The sequence below is a fragment of the Pollachius pollachius genome (genome assembly GCF_949987615.1).
Source record: "Pollachius pollachius genome assembly, chromosome: 1".
Lineage (NCBI taxonomy): Eukaryota > Metazoa > Chordata > Actinopteri > Gadiformes > Gadidae > Pollachius > Pollachius pollachius.
This window is the reverse complement of record NC_136934.1, coordinates 49341238-49355469: the sequence shown is the minus strand read 5'-3', so window position 1 is coordinate 49355469 and position 14232 is coordinate 49341238. Positions and strand designations below refer to the sequence as shown.

The 14232-nt window shown below is 46.5% G+C and overlaps 1 protein-coding gene across 1 annotated transcript in view; it reads left to right on the top strand.

Moving 5' to 3' along the window:
* Positions 1–138: 138 nt before the first annotated feature.
* The window catches only part of ano10a (anoctamin 10a), a 26559-nt gene continuing 12465 nt past the window's right edge, over positions 139–14232 (top strand). The window contains exons 1-12 of the mRNA XM_079730798.1: positions 139–268; positions 1790–1949; positions 2720–2917; positions 4186–4320; positions 5227–5346; positions 5653–5837; positions 7583–7967; positions 9075–9130; positions 9249–9323; positions 10006–10194; positions 11370–11561; positions 13716–13844. Coding sequence (XP_079586924.1) covers positions 173–268; positions 1790–1949; positions 2720–2917; positions 4186–4320; positions 5227–5346; positions 5653–5837; positions 7583–7967; positions 9075–9130; positions 9249–9323; positions 10006–10194; positions 11370–11561; positions 13716–13844 — 1920 coding nt within the window. The 5' untranslated portion in view covers positions 139–172. The remainder of the gene's footprint in view (positions 269–1789; positions 1950–2719; positions 2918–4185; positions 4321–5226; positions 5347–5652; positions 5838–7582; positions 7968–9074; positions 9131–9248; positions 9324–10005; positions 10195–11369; positions 11562–13715; positions 13845–14232) is intronic.

Here is a 14232-nt window from a genome sequence, read left to right as displayed (position 1 = left end):
CGTGATTGCCGACACGATGACGTCACTCCCTGGGGAGAAGTGCACTCGGCGAAAGGGGGTGTGTTTTATATCTTCTCACAGCGCGTACGGGCGGTGTCCGAATCAGTGCGCAGGTTCAGCGGGCCAACGGTGAATTCGGGGGCGCTCCGTGTGCACAAAGCAGGCGCACCGAATGACCGTGCACGAACGGGAATCCACACATTACGGAAGAAATCCTGTCCTGTCAAAATATCTAAACAGTGCACCTCACAGAAAAGGAGACAATCGGGTAAGTGGGGGGATGGTCTCTCTTTACCAGGCACAAATCACCGTGCAGTGTACAAGGTGCAAGCTGCAGCCAATGGATGTCATTAACTTGGCATTCATTTAAAAATGAATTTCAAGTTTGAAACCTCCCCATTGCAAACTATCAGGGCAATTTTGTCTTTTGCAAACTATGTTTCGTCTTGTCCTTATGTGTTCGTTGTATGGAATGTGGACGTTGTAGCCCCATTCAACCAGGTTATTTGTCGATTCATTAAATTATCCTGTTTTGTGTGCTGAGATGAATCATCCCTGGCTGGTATAAGGTCGGTGGGTGTGATGCCTTAGAAGTTTGCTACGTTGACTAGTGACGTGGACTGGATCCCATGACTGAAGTGCAGCGGATAACTTAATACACTTCTCTATCTCCTCCTCGTGATACCTAAGGCCAGCAGATGGTCAGGTTGCCACCCCTTGGTCCGACCTCTTAGTGGAGGTCTAGTAGCCTGAGGTTGTTATAATACGTACAACAATTTGTTGTATCAAATTCTGAGGGGTCTGCAAGGTTACAATTGACATGATCACGATATTTCGTTTTCATTCATTAAGATAAAATACAATTGTGTGCTGTTACTTAGTCACTACAATAGAGTTACAGTCAAAGTTACAGCAATACGTGGCTGCCAAGCCCCACACACTCGGTCTGAGCGCTCGCCTTCAGCTGTCCCCATCAGTAACTCCTGCAGTAGACCTGTCACTCATGCCTGGGTTGAATGACGCTCAAAACTATAGTCAGTTAAATCTCGTATCTAAAACCTCACAGGATTCAAACCGATATTGGTTCATGTTTCCTGAAGCCATTCCTGTTTGGCTGGCTTCGTACATGGGCGCAGCATTCATGACTCCTTTGACTAAACTCATAAATTACTATTTACTTGAAATGACTATTCACTTGTTTTACATGTTGCATCCTTCTTTAGATCCTGGATAGCTGCCACTGTCAATTGCAATGTGCAACTTCTAGGTGCATTGTTATTATTAAAGCTATTAGTACATGCATTGACCATTTAATGATATGGCCCATTTGCTAGGTATATGTATGACTATAATACAGGTAATTCCTCATTGCCACACAAATGACAGATTACTTATATGCTTACTAGGTTAGCATTAACATCCTGTTAGATAGACAACCTTTAAGATTAAACTGCAAGTCTGTAAATTGTGTCATCCGTTTCCTGGCTTATAGATACAATATTCCTTTGTAATACTAATAATAATTTAAAAAGCTACTGGCATACGCCGTTGTGTAGTTGTCAACATTGTGCGTGTTCTGTGTGTGTCTTCTCTTTTCTTCTCCCATACTTGTCGACATTGATCCCTTCGTTTGGACATACACACCAAAAACACAACAGAACTCTTATTTTCTATAAAATGAACACTAACACTATTGCTCTAACATATTAATTGAAGTCAAGTTAAGTAACTTTACATCTTGTTCAGCCTCCATGTCCTGACAACGTGATGCCGTGTGTCTCTGGCACAGGCTCCCAGGCAGCGGGAGAAGATGCTGAGACAGCCGTCTGCGGGTGGGGACGATGGCTTGGGGTTCACCCCCCTGGTGGTGGTGGAGCTGGCCCCGGACGCCAAGGAGGAAGCCGTCGTCTGGCTGACGAGGAAGATCAGCGACAGCGAGCAGAGTGGAGGTACGTTAGGACAAGGGGGGGGGGGGTTGATTTGTCGTCGCCTGGTTGGCTGCCATCGAGCTATCGGCATGGGGACATTCCCCGATGGCCGTGGCTGATGTTTATCTGGTGTCTCGTGTGGATATTGAAATGATTATTTTTGAATAAAAATTGAACTTGTTACTTTGTTTGAAACTTCGATAGCAGTCCTGCATTTCGGAACGAGTAGGATTCTATTTAGGACAGCTATTTAGTTGGTATTATAGGGGTAATAAGGAATATACATGCAGGGAATAATGCAAATAGAAAACGGAGCACTGCAAGTATTTCAGGGATTAATTCGTGGAGAAAAACAGTCGGGTAAAATAAATTAATCTAGGTTTATTTTACTTGCAGGAATAATCTGTTGTCAGGTTTAGAACGATATCAGCTCCGCATCCCCATAGTATTATTATACGCCAAACACAAAACAAACTCAAATTCTCTCTGCCAGATGGAATTTTTTTTTATTGTGGAAAGCTTCAAATGTTACTGTGAATGCTACGTGTGTGTACAAACAGCAGTGTATAAACCGCAGCTGAGACTGTGTCTCACCACAAAGGAGGAACTCGAGCATGCCCCTGTATAAAATAGGAAAAGCCCCCAACAACGACATTCACATGAATAATGCATGTCTTGAAGGAGGGACTTCAAGCCCCGATAAAAGGCACGCCGACGTCGGCCCCTGACCCTCGTTGTCCTGTTCCTTACCCATCATGCACCTTGCTTCTTTTTCTTCCGTCCGGCCCCAGGTGCAGGTCTGTCGGTCCAGCAGCTGTGGTCCGGCACGGCCGATACGGAGAAGGACAACCCCAACGTGTTCCTGGTGGGGGGCTCGCGCAAGAGGCTGCTCTCCGGAGCCGAGGACCTGGGGCTCTTCAAGGAGTTCAACGACGGCTCCATGCGGGCCTTCACCTGCGCCAACGGTGACAACTTCAAAGACTTCAAAGGTACGGCGATGGAGGTGGAGGTGGTAAGGGGGGGAAGGAGAGTGGGACTGGTGGTGTTGAAGGCCCCAGCTGGGGGGGGGGGGGGGGGGGCTAATGGCTCTCTTAACTTTGCTCTGGGGCTGTGTTCCAATCGGTCCAGTTATGGGCCCTGTATACTGCGCTATTTAGGGTTTCCATGATTTATTGGTACCCTCTATAGTGCACTATTTAGAGTCACCATGTTTTAGTGTTCCCTAGTTCACTATTTAGGGTACCCATATCGAAGTGTTCCCTAGTGGTTGTATAGGTACCATATATAATGCACTACTTCGCATCCACAGTGCACCAAAAAATAAGTGTGCGACTGATGCACCCTCATTGCCTCGCCGCGACGCGTTGAAGTCTTACGGGTTCATTATGCAAATGAGCTGTCACACACAGGGTGACATCCAACACTTACCGGCTTGTTCATGCGACCAGTGCACGTCACGCAGACGGATCTCTGGCGAAGAGCCCCTATACTTATTCCCTAAATAGTGTTCTAATGGAACCCAGCCCGTGTGTCTTCGACCAATCACGGTCGATGGGCTGCAGCAACAGATCTAATGGCAGGATAGAGACACGGTTGATGATCGTTGTATGGAGTGCGGTTGAGCCACAGTGTGTATGAATCTGCTCTCGCAGCACGCCATTTCGTCTTTGATTGAATTTGTTCATTAAAATAAATGTCTGGTGTTAATCATAGTCGATACAAGACGTTTAAGTCATTAGCTAAATTCATAGTTGATGCCGGTTGACGATGAGGCTTTGAAGATGAACACTGTGATGTAAATCATCGCCAGTGTATTGTCTCACATTAGCCGAGCACCCCAGCCTTGTTGAGATGTCACAGTGGCTAGTGGCCATGTTCTTTATGAAAAACGTCTTTGATGTTTACTGAATATTTCGTCCAGAACAAGTCAACTAGTAAAATTTGTAAAATCTTAAAAATAATGGAATGTTAAACTGACGTAAGTAGTTCTGGTGCAGCCTTGAAAGCGCGGAAACGATTGGACTAACCGTGCACATCCCTAGCTGCTACTAGCTCCATCGTCACCTGATACGGTGACGACATCATTCAGACCACAATCAGTCAATGTCTTGTTCGAAGAGTCAGTAGATGTATAGATGCTGGTGCCTTACCGTGTTGATTGAAGCACATAATATTACGGTCGCAAATGAATAACCGCTCCTTTCCTTTAATGCTGACACATCCCCAGTGGTTAATGGCGTTCTGTGTTCCCTAACAGGGGACGGCGATGGCTTTCTCAGTATGGCCGAGTGTCAGTACATCGTGAAACACGAGCTCGACTCACTCCGGGCCAAGAGCGAGACTCACATACCCGGATACGAAAAGGCCAAACTCTACCCGGGCAAATCCATCAGTGAGTCTCCCTAACCTTTTAAAGTGGATAGATTGATGACCTGACCAGACTGTTGTCTACCTGCTACTTGTAATTGAGTCTGTGTGTCTGTTGTTCTTCTACAGTGTCAAATACATGAGTTACAGGATTTTAAACTTTACAGAAACTTGGTTTTGGGAGGGAATCGGTTTAACATAATATTAGGTTTTAATGTTAGGTTTTTGATGAAAGAATGAGGTGTGTGAAAGAATGAGATGCTTCTTAACAGTCTTTCACTCTCTCGCTCTCTCTTTTTTTTTCTCTCATTCTCTCTCTCTCTTCCTCAAGCTCCATCATTGTTAATGGCTTTAATATGGAAATAATGCATATGCTAATAGAGCGAATTATTCTCCGAAGCAGATAAGGAGGCAATAAACTCGCCGAGTCGTTGGGATGCCTCCATTCGGCGGTCCACATTTGACAAATAGCGCGTTAGCACAATGCCATCGCTCCCCACAAACAATACACTCAAGGACTGACAGATTAAATGATAGTGTTCTCAAGCACTGCGTCGTTAGGACGCTCCCTGGGAGACAATAGGAGTTTTCACCGCAGACAAAACATCACGTTTGATTGGTTGGCCCATCCATTGTCTGCCTGTCCTTTTGTTTTACAAAATGAAGTTGCATGTTTCATTTTGCTGGCAAAGCCCATCGAGCCAAATGGAGGCATTTAAAATGCCCATGGCGGAGAAAATGAAGAATCATTTGTGTTCGACAAATCCTGCTGCGAAATTCAATCGCACAGATCTCCTTATCGCAGGCGAGGGGAAGATTGCGCCACTGAACTGCCCCCCTAATTAGCAGCAAAGTAATTAAGCACCATTTTTTTTTTCCCCTTACGTATAAAAATGTATAAACATGAGGTATTGCTACGTGCTCACTGCAGTCCGCCGCATGCAGTCCAAAGGCATCCTGGTGCAGGTGTTCCCTCTACACGAGACGGAGGAGCTGAAGAGACTTTCCTTCTCCTGGTACAAGAAGGTCAAGCTGTCCTTGCAGCCGCTGGGTAAGCAGAGAGCTTGTGTTGTCACTTCACCCGTCGACCCGTATGTCTTTTATTCGGTACCAAAACATTGGGATGGCGGACATTCCTATGCTAACATTTAAGAGTTTTCAGGGGAAAACAAAATATCAGTTTAAGGATGTGCCCTGTTATTCATGCTGGACCTGGCTTCCAAATCGTGAATCACCTGCTTAGAGAACAATGATGTATTCATCACGGTGGGGTAAAACGATTAAGCAGTTAGGAGCCAAGTGCAGGTGCATCCGTCTCACTAACCATCCGTCCTCCTGCTCCTGTTCCTGTGCCCAGATGAGATCAGGCACTACTATGGCGAGGGCCTGGCCCTGTACTTTGGCTTCTTGGAGTACTTCACCTTCGCCTTGGTGCCGATGGCTCTGGTGGGCGTTCCGTACTACCTCTTCGACTGGGAGAGCTACGACAAATACGTCCTGTTCGCGGGCTTCAACCTGGTGTGGTGCACGGTCATCCTGGAGGTAGGACGGTTCATTCAACGCTCTCTAATACCGCCTGTTACAGTTACATTTACATCGAGAGCATTGAGCAGATGCTTGTAGCCAAAGCGACTCACGATAAGTACATCAGTCAGGAGAAGGAGAAGCTACAATATATCGCTGTCGGTACAGTGAAGATGTTCATAGAAACAAGTGCCAAGCACTTCCAATGGCTAGGATAACCAACAAAGATAGCGGGATAAGATGCTACACAATGCTAGTATTATTTCTAAGTGCCAGGACGTACCACTACAACAAACAATAAGTGTCAGAGGGTTGATTTTAGGAGAGTAAGGGAGGAGGAGGGGTGGTGGTGGTAAAGGAGGAGTTCTAGGCGGAGGCCAGGTGAACTACATTTTAACTCAGTTCTCGGATGCAGACAGATCTGCTCCATAGGTCTTCTCTAATCATTTTGACATTTGTCTGAATGTCAAAACCCATACTAATAAGTGCCAGTTTGCCATAAGGTGTTCATTATCACGATAACAACATTAATCAAAGGCTTCGTTGATTACGGTACAGCCCGTTGGCTCCCTACCAAGCAGCCTGATATGATCCCCGGATAAGGCTGACTTAGAGATGTTTGATGAAAGATAATTATAATCTTTTTTTAGAATCTAAACCATCTGAAAGGTCTCACAATATTCCTGTGTATTGCAAAACGGGTTGAACTGCTACCGCTCAGAAGCATTGAGAACAGGGCCGTAGTCAAGGTCACGGCTTCTAAAATTAAAATTAGTTTCTAATTTTGTTTTTTTATCTCAAGAAAGCTTACAGAGGTCCGGACCTCAGTCACCTCAAAGCCGGCTACGGGCGTGATTTGAGTGTGGTGCGACGTGCATATGCTTACTCTGACATCAATATCACTTGTCAGATGTCGATTAGGTCAACACCAATGTATGTGTGTGTGTGTGTGTGTGTGTGTAAAGGCTTAGTTATGGTTGTACGTCGACGCAACGCAAGGGGACTTACGGACCCATTACGTCCGTGCGTCCACACCTTAAGGACATGACGTGCGCCTCCCAAAAATGCTAACATTGCGTCGAGGCGACGCAGCAGCGAGGGGGGGGGGGGATTGATCCGCTAACGTAATCCGACGTAAACCCGACGCAGAACTAAAACAGGTTCACGAGTCGACGAACCGTCTGCGTGGTCCTTGCGTTGCGTCAACGTGGAACAATAACAGAGCCTTTACTCTGGCGTCGACATCACTGGTTAGACATCCAATAGGTCAACACCAGCGAGTGTGTGTGTGTGTGTGTGTGTGTGTGTGTGTGTGTGTGTAAGACGCCGTCGGCCGACATGGGAATCCCATTGGCCCCCTGAACCGCCTCTTTTATTCCTAGCGCAATACGTTTGCTCAATTTGTAATTCTTTGCACATACCTGTCAATGTAGGGTTAGGGTTAAGTGTGACCGTTTTTTTTTTACTTATATTAGCCTGTGTCCATCTCTTTGTTGTGTGTCCTTTTGTATCTTGTGCTATTTATGATGACCTTACACACGCACACACACACACACACACACACACACACACACTTTGATTCACACTTGGTAAACCAAAAATACTAATTCGTTCCACACTCCTTAACACATGCTCAGATGGTGCTTTGATAATCCCAGACGGCCAATTTGGGATCATCTTGCGTACTATGTTCTTAAATGACCTGCAAGACGGGTTCCCCCTCTTGGGACGGTGCGGTTAAACTGACGCGAACTGAACCACAGGCGTGGAAGCGGAGCAGTGCCTCCATGGCGTACCGCTGGGGCACGCTGAGCAGGAAGAAGGCCTTCGAGGAGCCGCGGCCGGGCTTCCACGGCGTGCTGGGCTTGAACCCGGTGACGGGCCGCGAGGAGCCCCTGTACCCCAACACCAAGCGGCTGCTGCGTGTCTACCTGGTGTCGGTGCCCTTCGTGGTGCTCTGCCTCTACCTGTCGCTCTACGTCATGATGGTGTACTTCCTGACGGAGGGCTGGGCGCTGTCGCTGCACGACGCCGAGCCCACCTTCTGGACGGCCGCGCTGACCTTCGTGCCGAGCGTCATCTACGCCGTGGTCATCGAGGTCATGAACCTTGTCTACCGCTACGCCGCCGAATTCCTGACCGGCTGGGGTGAGCCGGAGGGTCTTTTGATTTATTTAATATTTTTAATGTCATTCAATTCAAGTTTAAGTTTACCGAAGTCTTTTATTTTACAAAATTACAAATCTACAGAGGTCACATTATTTATATATATATATATATATATATATATATATAATGTATTTTACTTTTTATTCAACATGTTAAAAATGATACAAACAAAATAATGAGCCATAAAATGCAAGAAATGTTACCAAAACGGATAAATGGGATCCTCAGGATCCTAAGCAACGAATACATAACTCAAATAGTATACACATAACTCCAATAATGTAATAGTACATAGTAGTAGGGAATATATAGTATCTACACATTAAGACAAACCCATCCAACATTAAATCAACGTTTCCTACTTAAAACTCTCGTTAAAGTCCCTAAATACAATATTCGAAAGAAAAAAACACTGATACATATTGACACAAACACACACAGGAATATTGCTCACTCTGAGGGAAAGCACAACCGCGCAAACAGGACACAAAGTGAGTGGGGATTTCAGAGGGGTCAGAGAGTGGGGTGGGGGGGTTTGAAGAACAGCCTGACTGGTCGTGGTTGTCGGTTCGTTATTGGGTGGGGAAAGTATGCAGTGTAATGATTTAGAAGTACCTTGGATTTTCTTTAGACAGGGAATTACAGAAAGGACACGTTTTTGTTAATGCGAGCAGACTTGCATACAAAGACTCTCACGTTTGACTTAAGAGAAACGCGATAGTGACCTAGGATGGGGAGTGTAATTGCAATGTTGCGCTCGGGCCATTAAAGCAATGAGATGGAAATCCCTCCTACCTAACGGCACACAGACGGGCCGTTCTGGTCTATTATTTCATTCACCCTAGCGCTCACGTTTTTCTTATCCCAAGTTGAGTCACGTTCCAGTGAGTTATTTGGTCCAATGTGCACATTGCAGTCCAGCTGTTTCCAGCCAAGCTGTAAGAAAATAATTCATGAATACACTTGCGGCAGATTTTCCCTACACATTAATTAACCATGCCAATCTACAGGTTGCTTTTTAAGGTTATGTTTAGCAATGACTTGATTGCTAATTGCTGGTATGTCTCATTTTCTTCTTTCTTTCAGAAAACCATCGGCTAGAATCCTCTTATCAAAACCACTTGGTCCTTAAAGTGTTGGTGGTGAGTGTGGAGACATTTGAACTTTCTTTTGTTGTGCTTTGTTTTCCAGTCCATCTATTTGCATGTCTGAGTGATGGCTGAATCCTCATCTCCATCCGCCTGTGTTCTTTGTTCACAGTTCAACTTCTTCAACTGTTTCGCCTCGCTGTTCTACATCGCCTTCGTAATGCAAGACATGGTGATGCTCAGACAGGTAGGTCTTTTGTCCTGTCTCTATCGATGAGTGCTTTTCTAAGTACTCAAAGACACTTCACAAAATGCAATTCACATTAATAGCAATAATAACCTGAGTTTATATACCACCTTTCAAGGCGCCCAAGGACACATTACACATAGCAGAAAAAAAGAAACAATAAGGGAAGAGAAACAGATAGCAAAGGATTCCGAGGACTGCAGAACAACTTTTAAAAGTTGAGGTTCTCTATCATAATGGGGTTTTGTTGCATTAACTCTGCTTCTGTATTCCCTTTCAGTGCTGTATTGTTTAGGGAGGCAGGGGCTTGTATCAATGTTTAATATAGCAATTTGAACGAAACTAATGTTCTTCATTTATTTTATTTATTTATTGTATTTATTCCACTTTTTGGGTCAGTGAAGTAAATCAATAAATCTGCATTATAAAAAATAATAGAACTGTTATAAATTCTTTCTGACATCTTTGAAGGAGCATGAATTCAATCATGCAAATATATGAAACAACCCTTTTAATATAACCTTCTTTCACAAGAGAGAATGTAAAATAACAATTTCAAAACTGATGCAACATGACGGTAAACATCGTCCACTGCCATCGGGGAAGGCCCATCTTATTTGTTCGTCGGGTCCGACTCTACTTCTTCTCCTGATTCTACTTCTTTATCCCCCTCTGGCTGCAGAGTCTGGCAACGCTGCTCATCACCAGCCAGATCCTGAACCAGGTAATGGAGGCCTTCCTGCCCTACTGGCTCCAGAGGCGGCGCAACAAGAAGATGATGCGCCGGGCCCGCAAGAGGGCCAGCCCCCCGCCGGCGGAGATGCCCCTGGCCGACCAGGTCCGGCTGGAGGCCGACATGAGCACGTACCTGGTGGGTGCAACGCGCGCACGCACGCACGCACGCACGCACGCACGCACGCACACACACCACGTACCTGGTGGGTGCAACGCGCGCGCACGCACGCGCGCACGCGCGCACGCACGCACGCACGCACGCACGCACGCACGCACGCACGCACGCACGCACGCACGCACGCACGCACGCACGCACGCACACCACGTACCTGGTGGGTGCAACGCGCACGCACGCACGCACGCACACACACACACACCACATACCTGGTGGGTGCAACACACACACAAAAACACACACACCACGTACCTGGTGGGTGCAGCCTTGGTGGTGTCAGACTCGCACGCACGCACGCACATGCACACAAACACACACTTTGATTCACACTTAGTAAACAAAAAATACGAATTCATTCTACACCTCTTAACATATGATCAGATGGCGCTTTGATAATCCCAGACGGCAAATTTGGGATCATTTGGTGTACTATATTCTTATATATACTATGCACTCTAGTTTGCTGTAACAGCCTCTCAGCCTGAATTGTAAGACAATTTGGATAAAGGCGTCTGCTAAATCTAAATAACCGCATCTTCTTTGTGGTGGGAGGGTGTGGGTTGGACACTGGTGTGTCCCTGCCTTTCACCGCACGTTTTCTCGTTTGGTTTTCCTCTCGCATGCGCTGCCCACGTGCACTCCTCGCGTGAACAACACCTCACGTGCGCTCCTCAAGTGCGCTTCCTCACGTGCGCTCGTCAGACGCACACCTCACGTGCACACCAAGTGCACACCTCACGTGCGCTCTTCACGTGTCCTCCTCACATGCCCTCTTCACATGCGCTCTTCACATGCACTTCCCCCATTTCCTCCTCACGTGCGCTCCTCACAGGCACATCTCACATTTTCTCCTCACGTGCGCTCTCACGTGCGCTCCTCACGTGCGCTCCCCCCATTTGCTCCTCACGTGCACTCCCCCCATTTGCTTCTCATGTGCACTCTCACGTGCACTCCTCACGTGCGCTCCTCCCATTTGCTCCTCACATGCGGTCCTCAATCACAATATAAATAAGCTCTTGAGCTTTATCCTATTGAATCCTTTGAAAATTGTCAACAAAGATTTTCAATCAATCAATCAATCAATCAATCAATCAACCCATCGGTCCTCACCCGCCCCGCCCCCTTCCCCCCTGCAGGGCACGTTCGACGACTACCTGGAGCTCTTCCTGCTGTTCGGCTACGTCAGCCTGTTCTCCTGCGTGTACCCTCTGGCGGCCGTGCTGGTGGTGCTGAACAACGTCACCGAGGTTTACTCGGACGCCTTCAAGATGTGCCACGTCTTCAAGAGGCCCTTCTCCGAGCCCGCCGCCAACATCGGCGTCTGGCAGGTGAGGCGCGCTTCAGGGAGGCAGCGGAATACGAATGGCTAACCCCTGGTCAGTAGTGGAGCAGCTTCAAGGCCTTGAAGCTGCCTCAAGCCTGCTTCAAGGCCTTGAACTAAGCTTCAAGGCCTTGAAGCAGCTTCAAGGCCTTGAAGCTTAGTTCAAGGCCTTGAAGCTTCAAGGCCTTGAACTAATATGTGCTCTATATAAGCCACACCATACTCTGCTGTGGACGGCCGTACACAGATCCGATTATGTGTCAAGCAGAGCTCTGCAGGGGGAGGGTTTACCCCGACGGTCGCACACCGGAGCCGACGTGTAATCCTGCGGCGCACAGTTAATCGGTTCCAAAACAATCACAGGACACGGGGAGGGCTTAGCACAGGAGGTAGAGCGGGTTGACTCGTAACCGGAAGGTTGCTCGTTCGATCCCCGGCTCCCAAAGCAAGAAACCTAACCCTAACTGCTTCCAACGAGCCGGCTGTCACCTTGCACGGTCGACTCTGCCGTGGGTGTGTGAATGTGTGTATAAACCGTTGTAAGTCGCTCTGGATAAAAGCGCCTTCAATGTGAAATGTAAAATGACACAGATCGGAAGATTCGACTTACGGTGTTCTGGTTGCCTCATCCGAGCTTTCTCGCCTCTCCGTGTGAGGATGTAAAGCATTAAATTACAGCAAAAAGAAAGAGGCTGAATCAGGAGATCATGCATGTTTATTCCAGTTCAGTGGACACATCTGTCATTGTGTCTTATTCTCCGTCTATTTGGACCTAAAGGGTCAAAGGTCAAATCTGAAGCTGATTCCGTTTATTTGGACCTAAAGGGTGAAAGGTCAAATCTGAAGATGATTCAGTTTATTTGGACCTAAAGGGTCAAAGGCCAAATCTGAAAATGATTCTGTTTATTTGGACCTAAATGGTCAAAGGTCAAATCTGAAGATGATTCCGTTTATTTGGACCTAAAGGGTCAAAGGTCTAATCTGAAGATGAGTCCGTTTATTTGGACCTAAAGGGTCAAAGGTCAAATCTGAAGATGATTCCGTTTATTTGGACCTAAAGGGTCAAAGGTCAAATCTGAAGATGATTCCGTTTATTTGGACCTAAAGGGTCAAAGGTCAAATCTGAAGATGATTCCGTCTATTTGGACCTAAAGGGTCAAAGGTCAAATCTGAAGCTGATTCCGTTTATTTGGACCTAAAGGGTCAAAGGTCAAATCTGAAGCTGATTCCTTCTATTTGGACCTAAAGGGTAAAAGGTCAAATCTGAAGCTGATTCCGTCTATTTGGACCTAAAGGGTCAAAGGTCAAATCTGAAGCTGATTCCGTTTATTTGGACCTAAAGCGTCAAAGGTCAAATATGAAGATGATTCCGTCGATTTGGACCTAAAGCGTCAAAGGTCAAATATGAAGATGATTCCGTCTATTTGGACCTAAAGGGTCAAAGGTCAAATCTGAAGATGATTCCGTCTATTTGGACGTAAAGGGTCAAAGGTCAAATCTGAAGATGATTCCGTCTATTTGGACCTAAAGGGTCAAAGGTCAAATCTGAAGCTGATTCCGTTTATTTGGACCTAAAGGGTCAAAGGTCAAATCTGAAGCTGATTCCTTCTATTTGGACCTAAAGGGTAAAAGGTCAAATCTGAAGCTGATTCCGTTTATTTGGACCTAAAGGGTCAAAGGTCAAATCTGAAGATGATTCAGTCTATTTGGACCTAAAGGGTCAAAGGTCAAATCTGAAGATGATTCCGTCTATTTGGACCTAAAGGGTCAAAGGTCAAATCTGAAGCTGATTCCGTTTATTTGGACCTAAAGGGTCAAAGGTCAAATATGAAGATGATTCCGTCTATTTGGACCTAAAGGGTCAAAGGTCAAATCTGAAGATGATTCCGTCTATTTGGACGTAAAGGGTCAAAGGTCAAATCTGAAGATGATTCCGTCTATTTGGACCTAAAGGGTCAAAGGTCAAATCTGAAGCTGATTCCATTTATTTGGACCTAAAGGGTCAAAGGTCAAATCTGAAGCTGATTCCTTCTATTTGGACCGAAAGGGTCAAAGGTCTGAAGACGATTCCCTCTCCACATTTGTTGCATTAAGAGGTGAAAGCCGCTGCGTGTTAGTGTTCTTTCTATGTCCGTTAGTCTTCTGTTTGTCCCTGCCCCAGCTCGCCTTCGAGGCCATGAGTGTGATCGCCGTGGTGACCAACTGTGCCCTGATCGGCATGTCCCCGCAAGTCAAGTCCTACTTCCCTGAGTCGGAGACCCAGCTCATACTGTGGACCGCCGCCATTGAGGTACACACACACACACACACACACACACACACACACACACACACACACACACACACACACACACACACACACACACACACACACACACACACACACACACACACACACACACACACACACACACACAGTATCAGACGCATGCACCTGCATATGTATGTGTTTGCTAATGTGGTAGTATCTCACACACACACACACACACACACAGTATCAGATGCATGCAACTGCATATGTATGTGTTTGTACATTGCCGGCTAATGTGGTAGTATCACACACACACACCACCGGCGCTCGGCTATAAATACAGGTGTCAATGCTTCAGCAGAGACACGTCCGGTTGTGGTGGGGCTTTGCGAAATGCTGTCAAACACGTCCGCCATCTCCGACCGTC